The sequence below is a fragment of the Anopheles stephensi genome, unplaced genomic scaffold (assembly GCF_013141755.1).
Source record: "Anopheles stephensi strain Indian unplaced genomic scaffold, UCI_ANSTEP_V1.0 ucontig393, whole genome shotgun sequence".
Taxonomy (NCBI): domain Eukaryota; kingdom Metazoa; phylum Arthropoda; class Insecta; order Diptera; family Culicidae; genus Anopheles; species Anopheles stephensi.
In genome coordinates this window covers 1-15,387 of record NW_023405339.1, presented here as the reverse complement: position 1 = coordinate 15,387, position 15,387 = coordinate 1, and the positions used below count along the sequence as shown (strand labels likewise).

At 49.4% G+C, this 15,387-nt stretch overlaps 3 protein-coding genes across 3 annotated transcripts; 2 read left to right on the top strand and 1 right to left on the bottom strand.

Moving 5' to 3' along the window:
- The first annotated feature begins 511 nt into the window (after positions 1 to 511).
- LOC118516785 lies at positions 512 to 3,266 on the top strand. Its single transcript, XM_036062678.1, has 2 exons — positions 512 to 1,928; positions 2,139 to 3,266. The coding sequence occupies exons 1-2, from the start codon at positions 625 to 627 to the stop codon at positions 2,236 to 2,238; spliced, it is 1,404 nt and encodes a 467-aa protein (XP_035918571.1). The 5' UTR covers positions 512 to 624; the 3' UTR covers positions 2,239 to 3,266.
- A 2,889-nt stretch (positions 3,267 to 6,155) lies between these two features.
- LOC118516786 lies at positions 6,156 to 11,911 on the bottom strand. The gene is made up of 2 exons (XM_036062680.1): positions 9,778 to 11,911; positions 6,156 to 7,339 (listed from the first exon to the last, which is right to left on the bottom strand). The coding sequence occupies exons 1-2, from the start codon at positions 10,975 to 10,977 to the stop codon at positions 7,319 to 7,321; spliced, it is 1,221 nt and encodes a 406-aa protein (XP_035918573.1). The 5' UTR covers positions 10,978 to 11,911; the 3' UTR covers positions 6,156 to 7,318.
- A 619-nt stretch (positions 11,912 to 12,530) lies between these two features.
- LOC118516790 (mucin-5AC-like) lies at positions 12,531 to 14,472 on the top strand. Its single transcript, XM_036062684.1, has 2 exons — positions 12,531 to 13,944; positions 14,154 to 14,472. The coding sequence occupies exons 1-2, from the start codon at positions 12,641 to 12,643 to the stop codon at positions 14,251 to 14,253; spliced, it is 1,404 nt and encodes a 467-aa protein (XP_035918577.1). The 5' UTR covers positions 12,531 to 12,640; the 3' UTR covers positions 14,254 to 14,472.
- The last annotated feature ends 915 nt before the right edge of the window (positions 14,473 to 15,387 follow it).

Genomic DNA, 15,387 nt, shown 5'->3' with positions numbered 1-15,387 from the left:
TCTTTCGTGCGATTTTTTTGATTTCCAGCGATCTTTTCTATCTCTTCGGCAATTTTCTCCCTTCTTGTCTACATTTAAATTTCATTCAAGCGATTTCCTTTCCTTTTCGGCAATCTTCTCCATTTCGTGTCGTGTAGGGAATTATTCTCTCTCTCTTTCTCTCTCTTCTTTTTTCTCACTCTCACTCGTTCTCCGAATAATTCGGGCCATTTATTCAGCTTCAACTGGCATCAAACAGCGATTTTCCTTCTTTCAGCAATTTTCTGTTTCTGCGATTTTTCTTCTTGCATACGATTTTCTTCCGGTTTAGCGATTTTTTTTTCCTTTCTTTTCAGTGCTCTGCATTCATCTCATCTGCGATTTCTTTCTCTTTAGCAGTTTTCTTTCTTCTTAGCGTTTGCTTCATTCTTGCCTTTGATTTTCTTTTTTTTAGCGACTTCTTTCTTTTTAGCGTTCTTTCTTCCTTTTCTTCTGCTTTTTTCCCTCTTTTTAGCAATTTTCTCTTTCTTTTTGTGACCTTCTTTCTTTCCAGTCTGCGATCTCTCTCTTTCTCGTCCGGTAGGAAATTCCTTTTCTTTCTTTTCGTTCTCTCTCTCTCTCTCTCCTTTTTCTTTTTCTCCCATCATGCCGACTATCACCAGAAGCGCCTCCAAGACAAGACTAACGGCATCCCTGGGTCGGCTGTCGGCACCACGCCGCATAGCCACCCGACGACACTCGACGAATGGAGGTGTATCACCACTCCCGATAACCACCAGACAGGAAACCCTGTACACCCGACGGATGACGCGAGGCCCAATGCCGACCGGGACTGCCCCCACGACAGCTGGAACTTCTGCATCTGCGAGAAGAACCCTAGTTGGGGTGAGCATGGTACGCCGGTCGACATTGCAGCCGGTTATCGAGGTGGACACAGACGCAACCGACAAAACACCGACTGGACAAACGATAGAGACTTTCCTCGAGCGATACCCTGCTGGCGGCCGACGGGTCAATCCGGTGGAGCGGGCAAGTGCTATGTTGACTGGTTTCGTGCGTACTATACGCGACGGCCAGAAAACTAGGGGCTTCTCTGCGCTGCCGAGGGACTGGGAGGCCGCCATCAGGTCCGTCCTCGTAGTACTGGCCGAGGTAATCGACGATAACAAAACAATGACCACGACAAAAAACACTTCGACATCGACTGACCCAGCCGAGCCTCTGACATGTGTGGAGGAGAGCGAGCTAGACCTTGTCGGGGGACCCGAGGAGCGGGGAGCCGAGGGAGATAAGGAGGTGGTGGCCGAGCCCCCAAACATGGAGGCCATGCCGCCCATTCCACCTCCAGCGGTTCCGCTGCCCCCGGGAATCTCGATGAACGAGCTTGCACTCACTCTGCACATGGCGGAGATAATCAGTGAGGCTAATACGGAACTCTTGAGGAAAATGGACAGCCTAACAAAATTGGCAAAAGCAATAGCAACAGGACAACAACCACATGACATAGGCACAACGACCGACTTGGCTAGCGAACAAGAACAAACACCAGACATCCCTCCAACCACAACGGACATCCCTCAGACGACAGACGACGCCACAACATCTGCAAAAACCGGACTGGAAACTAAACGCAGCAAGAAAAATAAGAAAAAGAACACCAAGACCTCACCCCAGAAAAACGGGACCGACACGGAAAGGAAAAAGGACAACAAAAACGCAAACGGACAAACCCAGATCAAGGACAAGTCTCACGAACCCGAGGCCGAATGGACAAAGGTCATGAGCAAGCAGGCGAAGCGACGGGCTCGGAAGCAGCAACGCAAGCAGGAGGCCGCGGTCATTGCAGCAGCTCAGTTACAAAAGCCGCAGCCGGAGCAGCAGCAGCCACCGAGGGAGCAACAGTCACCAAAACGCAGCAGTAGGCAGCCGGACGCGCTGGAGGTGGAAACCATCAACTCCACCACCCAGAAGGACATCATGCGTATTCTGCAGGAAAAGCTCGGGGATGACCGGCAGAAGGTCGTGCGCACGAGGACGAACTTCCAGGGGAATATTCTTCTGGAACTCTCCTGCACAGACCACGCGGAAACCCTGGAAATGTGGAAGAGGGTATCGGCTGCGCTGGAGGACAAGGCAAAAGTCCGACCAAGGACCCCCACCACCAGGCTGATCTGCACCAACATCCCCCCAAGCTGCTCAAACGAGGAGATCGCCACGGACCTGAGCGCCGCCCTGGGAGTGACGCTGTACGCGGAATAGATCAGCACCGCCAATTCCAGCTACGGAACGCTAGTAGCGTTCTTCGGCTGTCCGGAAGCGGCGGTTACAGATGCGGTTCTGCAAAATCAGCACGTCATCGGGTTCAGTCGGTGCTGTCGGCTGAAGAAGGTGGAGGCGAAGCGCCAGTGCTACCGCTGCTACGAGTACGGCCACATTGCGTCCCACTGCCGTGGAAAGGACCGGTCGAGCAAATGCCATCGCTGCGCAGAACCAAAACACACGGGACAGTGTGTTAAGGAGCGGAAGTGCCTAGTCTGCAAGGGCCCGGAAGCAATCGGGCACTCGTTTGGACAGCGCCAGTGCCGCCAAGTAGGAGACGTAGTACCTTCACGGCCCAACCGGCGCGCCTAAGGTCCTCCAACAGAACCTGAACCACAGCCAGCTGGCCCAGGACATGCTGCTGCAGACGGCCCGAACGGAGGGCCACGACCTCTTGCTGCTCTCAGATCCATACCGGATCCCAGAGAACAATAGCAACTGGGTGGTGGACCCGACGGGCAGAGTCGCAGCGGTTTCAACAGGAAGATACCCCATCCAGCGCATCATCGAGAACCGGCGGGACAGCTTCGTCGTGGTGGAGATGCGCGGCATTGTGTTCTGCTCTGTATATCTACCTCCTGTGGGTCCCAATGCGACGATAGAAGACTACAGACGTAAGTGGACTGAAATAGCGTCTGTGATTCCACGCAACCGGGACACCGTGATCGGCGGAGACGTCAACGCCTGGTCAGGAGCGTGGGGAATGGAGCGTAGGAGCAACGATGGAGAGCGGGTGCACAGGGGAGCAATCGTGATGGACGCAGCGGCTTCGCTCGAACTGGTCCTGTTGAACCGGGGTAACCGGCCAACATGGGTCAGCCACAGTGGCCGCAGCTCCATTGTCGACGTAACCTTTTGTAGCAGGTCTCTCGTGGGCGACAACAACTGGCGAGTCTGCGACGAAAATCCGAGCGACCATAACACCATCAAGTTTACGGTTGGGAGGACGACGGCACAGACAAGCACTGGTCGAGGACAGCAACAGGCAACGGAGGGCAGATGGGCAACTCGGTTCTTCAACGAGGACCTGTTCGTCGAGATCATGGGGTCGTTAGACATCCATGACCGTACTCTAATGGCAGATGAGCTGACGCAAGCAATGTCCACAGCGTGCGACGCCACAATGCCGCGACTGCCGGCAGCCAGAGGGGGAAGACGATCAGTGTACTGGTGGAATGACGAGATTGCCCAGTTACGACGGACCTACATCGGAATGCGCAGAAGACTACGGAGAGCCCGAACGGACGAACAACGAGACGAAAGGCGGCCGGCCTATACTGCAGCGAGGGCAGCACTGGATCGAGCGGTCAAGGCCAGCAAGAAGGCCAGCAGCGACGAGTTGCCCGAACAGCTGGGACCTCACGGATTCGGGCCCGGCTACAAAATCAAGAAGCAGCAATGGGAAGGAGCTCGCGTGCCTATGGAACGGGATCCCACTAAACTGCGCCACATCGTCGGGGAGCTCTTTCCAGAGCGGCCACCTATGGAGTGGCCAACATTGGCAGAATGGACGGATCAGGACTCGGAGCGGGATCCAGTTACTGAGGACGAGTTGGTGAGCATTGCAAAATCGCTCAACCCACAGCGCGCCCCCGGTGATGATAACATCCCAAACGTGGCCCTGATAACAGCGATGAAGGCTTTTCCCGGCGTCTTCAGGAGAACGTTCCAGCACTACATTAACTGCGGCCACTTCCCGGAGGAATGGAAAAGGCAACGATTGGTGCTGTTCTCCAAGGCAGGGAAACCACCCGGGGAGTCGTCGTCGTACCGGCCAATCTGTCTGCTGAGCGTCCTTGGTAAAGTGCTTGAGCGACTCATACAGCGCAGGCTCACGGATCATCTCGATGCCACGGGAGGACTGGCTGATGCTCAGTATGGATTCCGGAAAGGACGCTCCACTATGGACGCCATCAACAGGGTGCTCGCCAACGGAAGAGTTGCGCTGGACAAGAAGCGCAAAGGCGACCGACTGTGTGCGATGGTGACAATCGACGTGAAGAACGCCTTCAACATGGCCAACTGGACAGCGATTGGAGAAGCTCTGCAGAGAAGAAACACGCCACCGTACCTTCAGGCGATGCTGCGGAACTACTTCGTCAATCGCACACTCCACTACGAGACGGATGAAGGGCTGGTTTCGCAACCAGTGTCGGCTGGTGTTCCGCAGGGTTCGGTTTTAGGACCAACACTCTGGAACGTCATGTACGACGATCTTCTCCGTGTGGAGTTGTCCGGGAAGCGGGCGGACATCATCGGATTTGCTGACGACGTGGCCTTCACCCTCATCGGTAGAGATACGCAGGAAGTCAGCGACCATGCTACGAGGAACCTTGAGACGATCGAGCGCTGGATGAGCGGAGTTGGTCTACAGCTGGCCCACCAAAAGACCGGCTACATGATCTTCTGCACCCATCACAACCCGCAGATAGGCCAACTGACTGCGGGTGGGCACACGATTAACTCGGAGGAATCGCTCAAGTACCTAGGGGTCGAACTCTGCCGCAAACAGCACCACGGCCGGCATCTGGAGAAGGTGTGCACCAAGGCATCTCGAATAACGAATGCCCTGACCGCCTTGATGCCGAACAAATGTGGACCGAAGAGCAGCAGAAGGAGACCGCTGGTCAACGTGGGGAACAGCATCGTACGCTATGCGGCACCGGCGTGGGGACGGTCACTTCTTCAAAAGGAGATCCATCGCACCACGATCCAGAGAACGCATCGGACAGGGGTGCTTCGAGTTGCCAGCGCCTTTCAGACGACCTCATACGACGCCGCCTGTGTGGTTGCTAGTACCATCCCGTTAGTTCTTCTCCTAGAGGAGGACATACGCTGCCACAACGAGAAGGCAGCGCGGGGCGGTCCAGCACCGGGAATACGAGAACGGCAGCGTGAGGAGACGCTGAGACGCTGGCAGCAACAGTGGACAGCTGGAGCAGAACAACAGAGAGCGCCGGGTTTGAAGACGAGGAGAATGATCCCAGACATTATGTCCTGGGTGAATCGCAAGCACGGAGAAGTTGACTTTTACGTTTCCCAACTATTTACAGGTCATGGATTTCTCCGGAGCTACTTCGTCGACAAAGGCATCCTGGACGGCTCGCCAAACTGCCCGGTGTGTGAAAACACCGTGGAGGATGTCGAGCATGTCATGTTTCACTGTCCACGGTTCGCTCGGGCACAGCAGGAGATGCAACAGCAGTGCCACACCCGCCTCACGATGAACAATCTAGCGGCGGAAATGTGTGCAAGCAGCAGTACATGGGAGGCGGTTCGAACTGCCGCTCGGACGATCTTCAAAACACTTCAACTGAGGTGGAATGAGGAGAGTCCGCCAACGGCAAGACGACGGCGACAACATCGACAGCGGAAGAGAGAGCAAGCTGGGCACTAATAACTTCCTCTTTTCCACAACATAGGACACCAAATTTGAATGCAGCAGCGGCAGCGACGAGTAACCAGGGCCTTTGCTTGAGCAAAAACCCACCCGGTAGTTACGGCAACGGACGAGCGGATTGGAGCAGCACTGGCAGAAGGAAGACGCGAAGCAGCAGCAGCAGCACAGACAACTAGGACGACAACAACAGCAAGGGTGCACAGCACACACGTCCCTACATGGAGTACTTCGCACTTCAGCGCATCGGCAGGGGTCGGATCAGGTCGAGGAGTGGTTTAGTGAGGTCCCACCGGTTGCCAAGTCCGCTTCTCGGGCCTGGTGTCACGGTGAATCCCACATAACCCAGATCGGGGAGCACTGTCATGCCGTGACATGCCCCCGTGACGGTGTACCTTTTGAAGGTTCCCTCCCCGTAAACAAAAAAAAAAAAAAAAAAAAAGGTAGCCAAATGCCAATCTGAACAAATTTAACCAAAAATCTATTAAATCCTCAAACTACCGCCAATTCTTTCAACATTGTTTTTCCCCATAAATCCATATCCAAACCCCTTACTTAACAAATTAGCAAAATAAAAATAGTTGTTTGATAAAGAGCAAACAAAACCCGCTAAAGTCCACCTAACCCTCTCAACAAGCCCGTTTTCCACCTAACAAACATATAAGTGTTCCCAGTGTAAGCAACGGTAAAACGCAAATAAATATATTTCGGAAGATGAATAAAAGGACCGAAGGCAGAAGTCCGACTCAAACAACGGTCTTGTCCGTTCGGCAGGTGGTTTCCGAATGTTCCACCGCGATGACGTTTCCTCTATTTTTTATTTTGACGTTTCTGACATTTCGAAATGTGTACAAGGTTGTTACAAAATAAGGTTCTTAAATTATAGAAGCCTACAGCTCGGCTATCCTGACACTTAAATTGTCCTCAATTTTAATTCATAGACAACTTCCTCAGTTTTCTTTATCGCATTCGCAAGGTTCACTCCATTTCTTAAGCTTATTTGGTTCTATTACGCCATCATAAGGCAATTGAGTTACTTGACAGCCTTCGATGTCCCTAATGACATAGCGATCGTTAGATAAAACCTTATGTACTACATACGGGCCCTTATATTTAGGGATCAGTTTCTTGTTATGGGCAGTACTGTTGTCAATATTACGTATTACTACATAGTCGCCAACTTTATATGTAACGGCAGGTTTATGGATTTTCCGAAAATATTCTTCATTCAATCGCTGAGACTTGGTAATGTTATTTGAAGCTTCTGTACGAATATCATTTAAGTCTTGGCGCTCAACTCCGCGGCGATCATCCAAAAATTCTTCTAGTTCATCAACAAGATGTCCACGTTGTTGAATGCCAAACAAAAGTATAGAGGGGGGGAATTTTGTACTGGAATGGACAGTATTGTTTAAAGCACATTCGGCGTCTATTAAATGTAGATTCCAATCATCGTGTTCGTGAGAATCGGAGAGTTTGCTTAATATGGGTCGAATCACCCGGTTGACCCTTTCAACCTGCCCGTTGGCCTGTGGTGACGCAGTAGCATTCAGGATGTGCTCTATTTGCTGTGATTCTAAGAAGTTCTTAAAATAGTTCGATGTAAAACAGGTGCCACGGTCACTAATAATCCTTTTGGGTCGGCTATAATAAGAAAAGTACTGTTTTAGTGCGTTGCATGCCTCTTGACTACCCGTAGAACGAGTCGCGTAGAGTTTCGTGAGCTTTGTGAATGCATCAATGACAACTAAAATATATTTCTTTTTAGATTTGGTGAGTGGCAAGGGTCCAAGATGATCTATGTGGAGCGTGTCAAAAGGTAAAGCAACCTTCGGTATACTATGGAGGTTCTGATAATTAGTTTTTGTTGGGGCAGAATATATGATACACTTTAAACAGTTCTTAATAAAATTTTCAACTTTTCTTTTCATGGATGGGAACCAATAATGAGAGTCAATTTTGGAGCATGTTTTGTCAACCGATAAATGACCTATTTTCTCGTGGGTGTGACGGATGATGTTGTCCACCATTTCCTGAGGAACATAAAATTGAATCCCTTTTGAGGCTGACTGGTGATACACAAAACCATCTTGCAACACAAACCCCGGTATATCTTGCTGTTCTAGTTTGCACTTCAAATCTTCAATAGTAGGGTCCCGAGTTTGAGCTATTCGCAATTGGAAATCAATATCGAGCTCACTGATAGCTCCAATAGCCACAGTTCGACTCAAAGCATCTACATGAGCCATAGAAGAGCCTGAGCGATGTTGTATGCTGTAATCGTAGTTCTCCAGAAAGAGAGACCACCGTGCGATTTTAGCGGAAGCGTTACGATTTTTGAGCGTCTGAACAAGGGAATTGCAATCCGTGATTATTTTAAGAGGTAAACCATGAACATATGTATGGAAACGCTTTAGCGCATAAATAACAGAGAGAGTCTCCAATTCATAACTATGAAGTTTCGACTCTTCTTTGGAAGTAGTCTTAGAGAAATATGCTACAGGGTGTAGTTTTCCGTCACTTTGTTTTTGCAAAAGTACTGCACCGAAACCGAATGAACTTGCATCGCAATGCAATTCTGTCTCATACTTCGGATTGAATATAGCCAACACAGGAGACTCAACTAGCTTTTGGCGAAGGGTATGGAATGCCTCAACACAAGGAGTATTAAACACGAATGGAACATCTTTCTGAAGAAGACCAGTAAGAGGTTTGGCGATATGCGAAAATGATGGTACAAATCTGCGAAAGTAAGAAAAGAGGCCCAAGCATCTTCTCAATTGTTTAACGTTAGTGGGCATAGGATAATTGACAATGGATGCAAGGTGTTTTTCACTAGGTCGAATACCGGAGGCACTGGCATCATAGCCAAGATACTCTAGCCGCGTGTGAGCAAGTTTGCATTTGTCTATTCTAAGCTCTAAACCATTCTGCTTAAGCTTTTTCAGAACATCACTTAACGTCTCAAAGTGAGAGTGGAAATCGTTGGAGGCAATTATGATGTCATCTAAATAAACGACCAGTTTATCAGCCTCGATAAATTCGCGTAAAATTGAGTTTATGAATCTTTGGAAATCCGCCGGGGCATTTTTAAGTCCGAAAGGCATCTTTAAATATTCGTATTGCCCATCAGGCGTTACGAAGGATGTGTACTTAACCGAACTCGGGTCCATCTTAATCTGATGGAATCCGCTTTTTAGGTCTAGCAAACTAAAAATACGTTTACCGCTGAGATGCTCGAGACATGATTCAATTAAAGGTAGTGGAAAGTTGTCCCTCACAGTAACTTTGTTTAAGGGCCTGTAATCGATGCACATACGTACTTCTCCATTTTTCTTCCGAACTAGTACCAAAGGGGAAGCATATGGGGAGTTACTTGGTCTTATAATCTTTTCATTTAGTAATCTATTAACTATCTCCCGCACTTGATTCCTTTCCCCATAGGAAAGTCTGCGAGGCTTTGTATAAATGGGTGTGTCGTGAATAAGATTGATCTTCATACTATAATCAGGTTGTACTATGTTCTCGCTGGGATAATTATTGTAATTTTCATAAAAAGCAGTCAAAATGGCAGAATATTCCATAGAGGTAAGTTCCTTTCCTATATCTAACACAATAGGGCTGTCAAATAAGTCGGCCGCACAAATGTGGCTAAAAGGATTCGTAATGGGTGCCATTTTTGGAGACTCACAGGGCTTAGGTAGTTTAACAGACTCTAAGTAACCTTCTAATATTCTAGATGGTTGTAAGGGCGATGAACTTGCGTAATGCGTAAGAAATATTCTTAATTTCCTTAAAAGATCCCGACCTATAATAAGGGGCCAAGGCATACTTTTGTCAGGTAGGATTATAAGTGAATGTTTAACGTTATAATTACGAAGTTGGATCTTGCATTCCACTTGACCACAAGTAGGAAGCACGGAATTGCCTAATCCTCGAAATACTGAAGGGATGGGTGGATTGGAAATATTACAGGGCACTATACTAGCAGATACAAAACTTACAGGACTACCTGTATCAAGAAGTGAATTTACATGAATTCGTTTGCTCCAGTAACTTTTCGCATTAAAACTAACACATACCAGTTCGAGTTCGTTGAGCAGCACTTGGTCCGCTATTTCTTCGCTGAATTCTGCAACTTGCGGATGGTAAACTGCAGCTGACGTTACGGCTTTCGGGTTCTTGCACTCCCGGTGCGTATGACCCATTTGATGGCATTTGAAACACGACCCTTTTGGACGGTGCGGCATCGGACAATTGCTCTGATAATGACCGTATTGAGAGCAATTGAAACAACGGGGTGGCTCGTCTTTGTTATTCTTCCCATCTGGACGAAGAGGCACAGCAGCAGGTTTGCTGCAGAGGAACGATGGTGTAGAGGTAGTGCCGCGAGTTGCACGAATCGACTCGTATTTCCGCAACAAAACTTTGAGGTGCTCCAGCGATTCAGCAGCGAAACGTATTGCTGATGTGTTAATTGGGTCACCGATTCCGTCTATTATGATGTTGATTAGCTCCTCTTCCGGAATCACGGTGCCCGCAATTTGCTCCATCTCCAACACGTATCGAGTGATACTCTCGCGCTGTAACAGGCGTCTAGCTCTTAATTTTTTAAATACTTCTTCTACCGAAGGCTTCTTGGTAAAAGTTTTCAACAGTTTGTCTTTCAAATCAGCGTAAGAACGTGCGCCTGAGGTCTTGGCAAAAAGGGCTGCAGTGTCAGTAAGCAGGCGGCGCACACAGAAAAACTTCATTTCTGCATTCATAGGAAAAATGCTACATGCATGGTCGAATTCCTGGAACCATAGTTCCACTCCAACTCCATTTTCACCATCAAACTTTCCCACATAATCATCCAGATTAGGCACGTGTATTGGAAACTGCGTCGATAGCGGTGGTGGTGCTATTGAACAACATGGCGGTGCTGGCGGCATCGATGATGGTATTGGTGGTGGTGACGTCAGTAGCGGTGCTGATGCGGTGCTCGATGATTTCAAAATGGCGATTTTGCGACGAAGCTCAAGCACTTGTAACTCCTTTTCCAAGGCAGCTATTTCCGTTTCCGGCGCGTCGGTATCGGTCATCTTGTGAGTGTTCGCCTCGTCATCCGACTGCTTTATAGCCAAATCGATGTTAGCAACGCTTTCATTTAGCTCGGCCAAAGCGTCACTCATATGAAATGTCTGCTGGAAAAGTTGGCGGATTTGAGCAATTGTTGCGGTTGAGGGCACTAGCACATTGGCGTTCTCCAGCGCACACAACATTTCGTCTTTTGATGGCATGGCACTATCCCACTTCTGAGTTGTAAACAACGGTAAAACGCAAATAAATATATTTCGGAAGATGAATAAAAGGACCGAAGGCAGAAGTCCGACTCAAACAACGGTCTTGTCCGTTCGGCAGGTGGTTTCCGAATGTTCCACCGCGATGACGTTTCCTCTATTTTTTATTTTGACGTTTCTGACATTTCGAAATGTGTACAAGATTGTTACAAAATAAGGTTCTTAAATTATAGAAGCCTACACCAGCATAAGACTTTATAATTGTGTCAATCAAAATATCACTTAAATTATCGCCCTATCTATAGCAGGCTTTTCCACACCATAGATCCCCCCTTCATTATCATTACTATTACTTAATTGATCACGGTTAAAATACTCCGAACACAAGCCCTTTCCGATATTACTCAATCATAACTACGCATCTCTCGCCTTCCCAAATTTTTATTTTTTACTGGAGGGAACTCTACTCTCTCTCTCTCTCTTTTGCTCTCACTTCCTTTCTATTTTTTTTAATACAAACCACCCTTTCGTTATCCACCGACATCCAAAAAGCAAATATCTTCCTTCACCACTTTAGGGAATTCTTCTCTCTCTATCTCTCTCTCTTTCCCCCCCATTAACCCAGGTCACTCACTCAGTTCCAACTGACACATAAAATAGCGATTATCCCTCTTCCAACGTGATTTCCTTTTCTTGTCTTGTAGAGAATTATATTTTTACTCCTTGCCTCTTTCTTTCCTATTTATTCAAGCAATTTATTATGCGTCAACCGTCTTTCTAATAGCGATATACTTTCTTTCGCGATTTTCCTTTCCCCTTTTTCGAATTTTTACTCCTTCTTGTGGTGGGAAAATCAATGCTTTCTTATTCTCATTCAGTTAAACAGGCAATTTTTCTGCATTAACTGACATATAAATAGCAATTTTCCCTCTCTTAGCGAATTTCTTTTCTTTTCAGCGATTTTATTCCTTCTTGCCTGCGATTTTCCTTCTGTTAAAGATTTCTCCATCATTTTCAGCCTTTTACTTTTGTTCTTTCTTTCGTGCGATTTTTTTTGATTTCCAGCGATCTTTTCTATCTCTTCGGCAATTTTCTCCCTTCTTGTCTACATTTAAATTTCATTCAAGCGATTTTCCTTTCCTTTTCTGCAATCTTCTCCATTTCGTGTCGTGTAGGGAATTATTCTCTCTCTCTTTCTCTCTCTTCTTTTTTCTCACTCTCTCTCGTTCTCCGAATAATTCGGGCCATTTATTCAGCTTCAACTGGCATCAAACACCGATTTTCCTTCTTTTCAGCAATTTTCTGTTTCTGCGATTTTTCTTCTTGCATACGATTTTCTTCCGGTTTAGCGATTTTTTTTCCTTTCTTTCAGTGCTCTGCATTCATCTCATCTGCGATTTCTTTCTCTTTAGCAGTTTTCTTTCTTCTTAGCGTTTGCTTCCTTCTTGCCTTTGATTTTCATTCTTTTAGCGTCTTCTTTCTTTTTAGCGTTCTTTCTTCCTTTTCTTCTGCTTTTTTCCCTCTTTTTAGCAATTTTCTCTTTCTTTTTGTGACCTTCTTTCTTTCCAGTCTGCGATCTCTCTCTTTCTCGTCCGGTAGGAAATTCCTTTTCTTTCTTTTCGTTCTCTCTCTCTCTCTCTCTCCTTTTTCTTTTTCTCCCATCATGCCGACTATCACCAGAAGCGCCTCCAAGACAAGACTAACGGCATCCCCGGGTCGGCTGTCGGCACCACGCCGCATAGCCACCCGACGACACTCGACGAATGGAGGTGTATCACCACTCCCGATAACCACCAGACAGGAAACCCTGTACACCCGACGGATGACGCGAGGCTCAATGCCGACCGGGACTGCCCCCACGACAGCTGGAACTTCTGCATCTGCGAGAAGAACCCTAGTTGGGGTGAGCATGGTACGCCGGTCGACATTGCAGCCGGTTATCGAGGTGGACACAGACGCAACCGACAAAACACCGACTGGACAAACGATAGAGACTTTCCTCGAGCGATACCCTGCTGGCGGCCGACGGGTCAATCCGGTGGAGCGGGCAAGTGCTATGTTGACTGGTTTCGTGCGTACTATACGCGACGGCCAGAAAACTAGGGGCTTCTCTGCGCTGCCGAGGGACTGGGAGGCCGCCATCAGGTCCGTCCTCGTAGTACTGGCCGAGGTAATCGACGATAACAAAACAATGACCACGACAAAAAACACTTCGACATCGACTGACCCAGCCGAGCCTCTGACATGTGTGGAGGAGAGCGAGCTAGACCTTGTCGGGGGACCCGAGGAGCGGGGAGCCGAGGGAGATAAGGAGGTGGTGGCCGAGCCCCCAAACATGGAGGCCATGCCGCCCATTCCACCTCCAGCGGTTCCGCTGCCCCCGGGAATCTCGATGAACGAGCTTGCACTCACTCTGCACATGGCGGAGATAATCAGTGAGGCTAATACGGAACTCTTGAGGAAAATGGACAGCCTAACAAAATTGGCAAAAGCAATAGCAACAGGACAACAACCACATGACATAGGCACAACAACCGACTTGGCTAGCGAACAAGAACAAACACCAGACATCCCTCCAACCACAACGGACATCCCTCAGACGACAGACGACGCCACAACATCTGCAAAAACCGGACTGGAAACTAAACGCAGCAAGAAAAATAAGAAAAAGAACACCAAGACCTCACCCCAGAAAAACGGGACCGACACGGAAAGGAAAAAGGACAACAAAAACGCAAACGGACAAACCCAGATCAAGGACAAGTCTCACGAACCCGAGGCCGAATGGACAAAGGTCATGAGCAAGCAGGCGAAGCGACGGGCTCGGAAGCAGCAACGCAAGCAGGAGGCCGCGGTCATTGCAGCAGCTCAGTTACAAAAGCCGCAGCCGGAGCAGCAGCAGCCACCGAGGGAGCAACAGTCACCAAAACGCAGCAGTAGGCAGCCGGACGCGCTGGAGGTGGAAACCATCAACTCCACCACCCAGAAGGACATCATGCGTATTCTGCAGGAAAAGCTCGGGGATGACCGGCAGAAGGTCGTGCGCACGAGGACGAACTTCCAGGGGAATATTCTTCTGGAACTCTCCTGCACAGACCACGCGGAAACCCTGGAAATGTGGAAGAGGGTATCGGCTGCGCTGGAGGACAAGGCAAAAGTCCGACCAAGGACCCCACCACCAGGCTGATCTGCACCAACATCCCCCCAAGCTGCTCAAACGAGGAGATCGCCACGGACCTGAGCGCCGCCCTGGGAGTGACGCTGTACGCGGAATAGATCAGCACCGCCAATTCCAGCTACGGAACGCTAGTAGCGTTCTTCGGCTGTCCGGAAGCGGCGGTTACAGATGCGGTTCTGCAAAATCAGCACGTCATCGGGTTCAGTCGGTGCTGTCGGCTGAAGAAGGTGGAGGCGAAGCGCCAGTGCTACCGCTGCTACGAGTACGGCCACATTGCGTCCCACTGCCGTGGAAAGGACCGGTCGAGCAAATGCCATCGCTGCGCAGAACCAAACACACGGGACAGTGTGTTAAGGAGCGGAAGTGCCTAGTCTGCAAGGGCCCGGAAGCAATCGGGCACTCGTTGGACAGCGCCAGTGCCGCCAAGTAGGAGACGTAGTACCTTCACGGCCCAACCGGCGCGCCTAAGGTCCTCCAACAGAACCTGAACCACAGCCAGCTGGCCCAGGACATGCTGCTGCAGACGGCCCGAACGGAGGGCCACGACCTCTTGCTGCTCTCAGATCCATACCGGATCCCAGAGAACAATAGCAACTGGGTGGTGGACCCGACGGGCAGAGTCGCAGCGGTTTCAACAGGAAGATACCCCATCCAGCGCATCATCGAGAACCGGCGGGACAGCTTCGTCGTGGTGGAGATGCGCGGCATTGTGTTCTGCTCTGTATATCTACCTCCTGTGGGTCCCAATGCGACGATAGAAGACTACAGACGTAAGTGGACTGAAATAGCGTCTGTGATTCCACGCAACCGGGACACGTGATCGGCGGAGACGTCAACGCCTGGTCAGGAGCGTGGGGAATGGAGCGTAGGAGCAACGATGGAGAGCGGGTGCACAGGGGAGCAATCGTGATGGACGCAGCGGCTTCGCTCGAACTGGTCCTGTTGAACCGGGGTAACCGGCCAACATGGGTCAGCCACAGTGGCCGCAGCTCCATTGTCGACGTAACCTTTTGTAGCAGGTCTCTCGTGGGCGACAACAACTGGCGAGTCTGCGACGAAAATCCGAGCGACCATAACACCATCAAGTTTACGGTTGGGAGGACGACGGCACAGACAAGCACTGGTCGAGGACAGCAACAGGCAACGGAGGGCAGATGGGCAACTCGGTTCTTCAACGAGGACCTGTTCGTCGAGATCATGGGGTCGTTAGAACATCCATGACCGTACTCTAA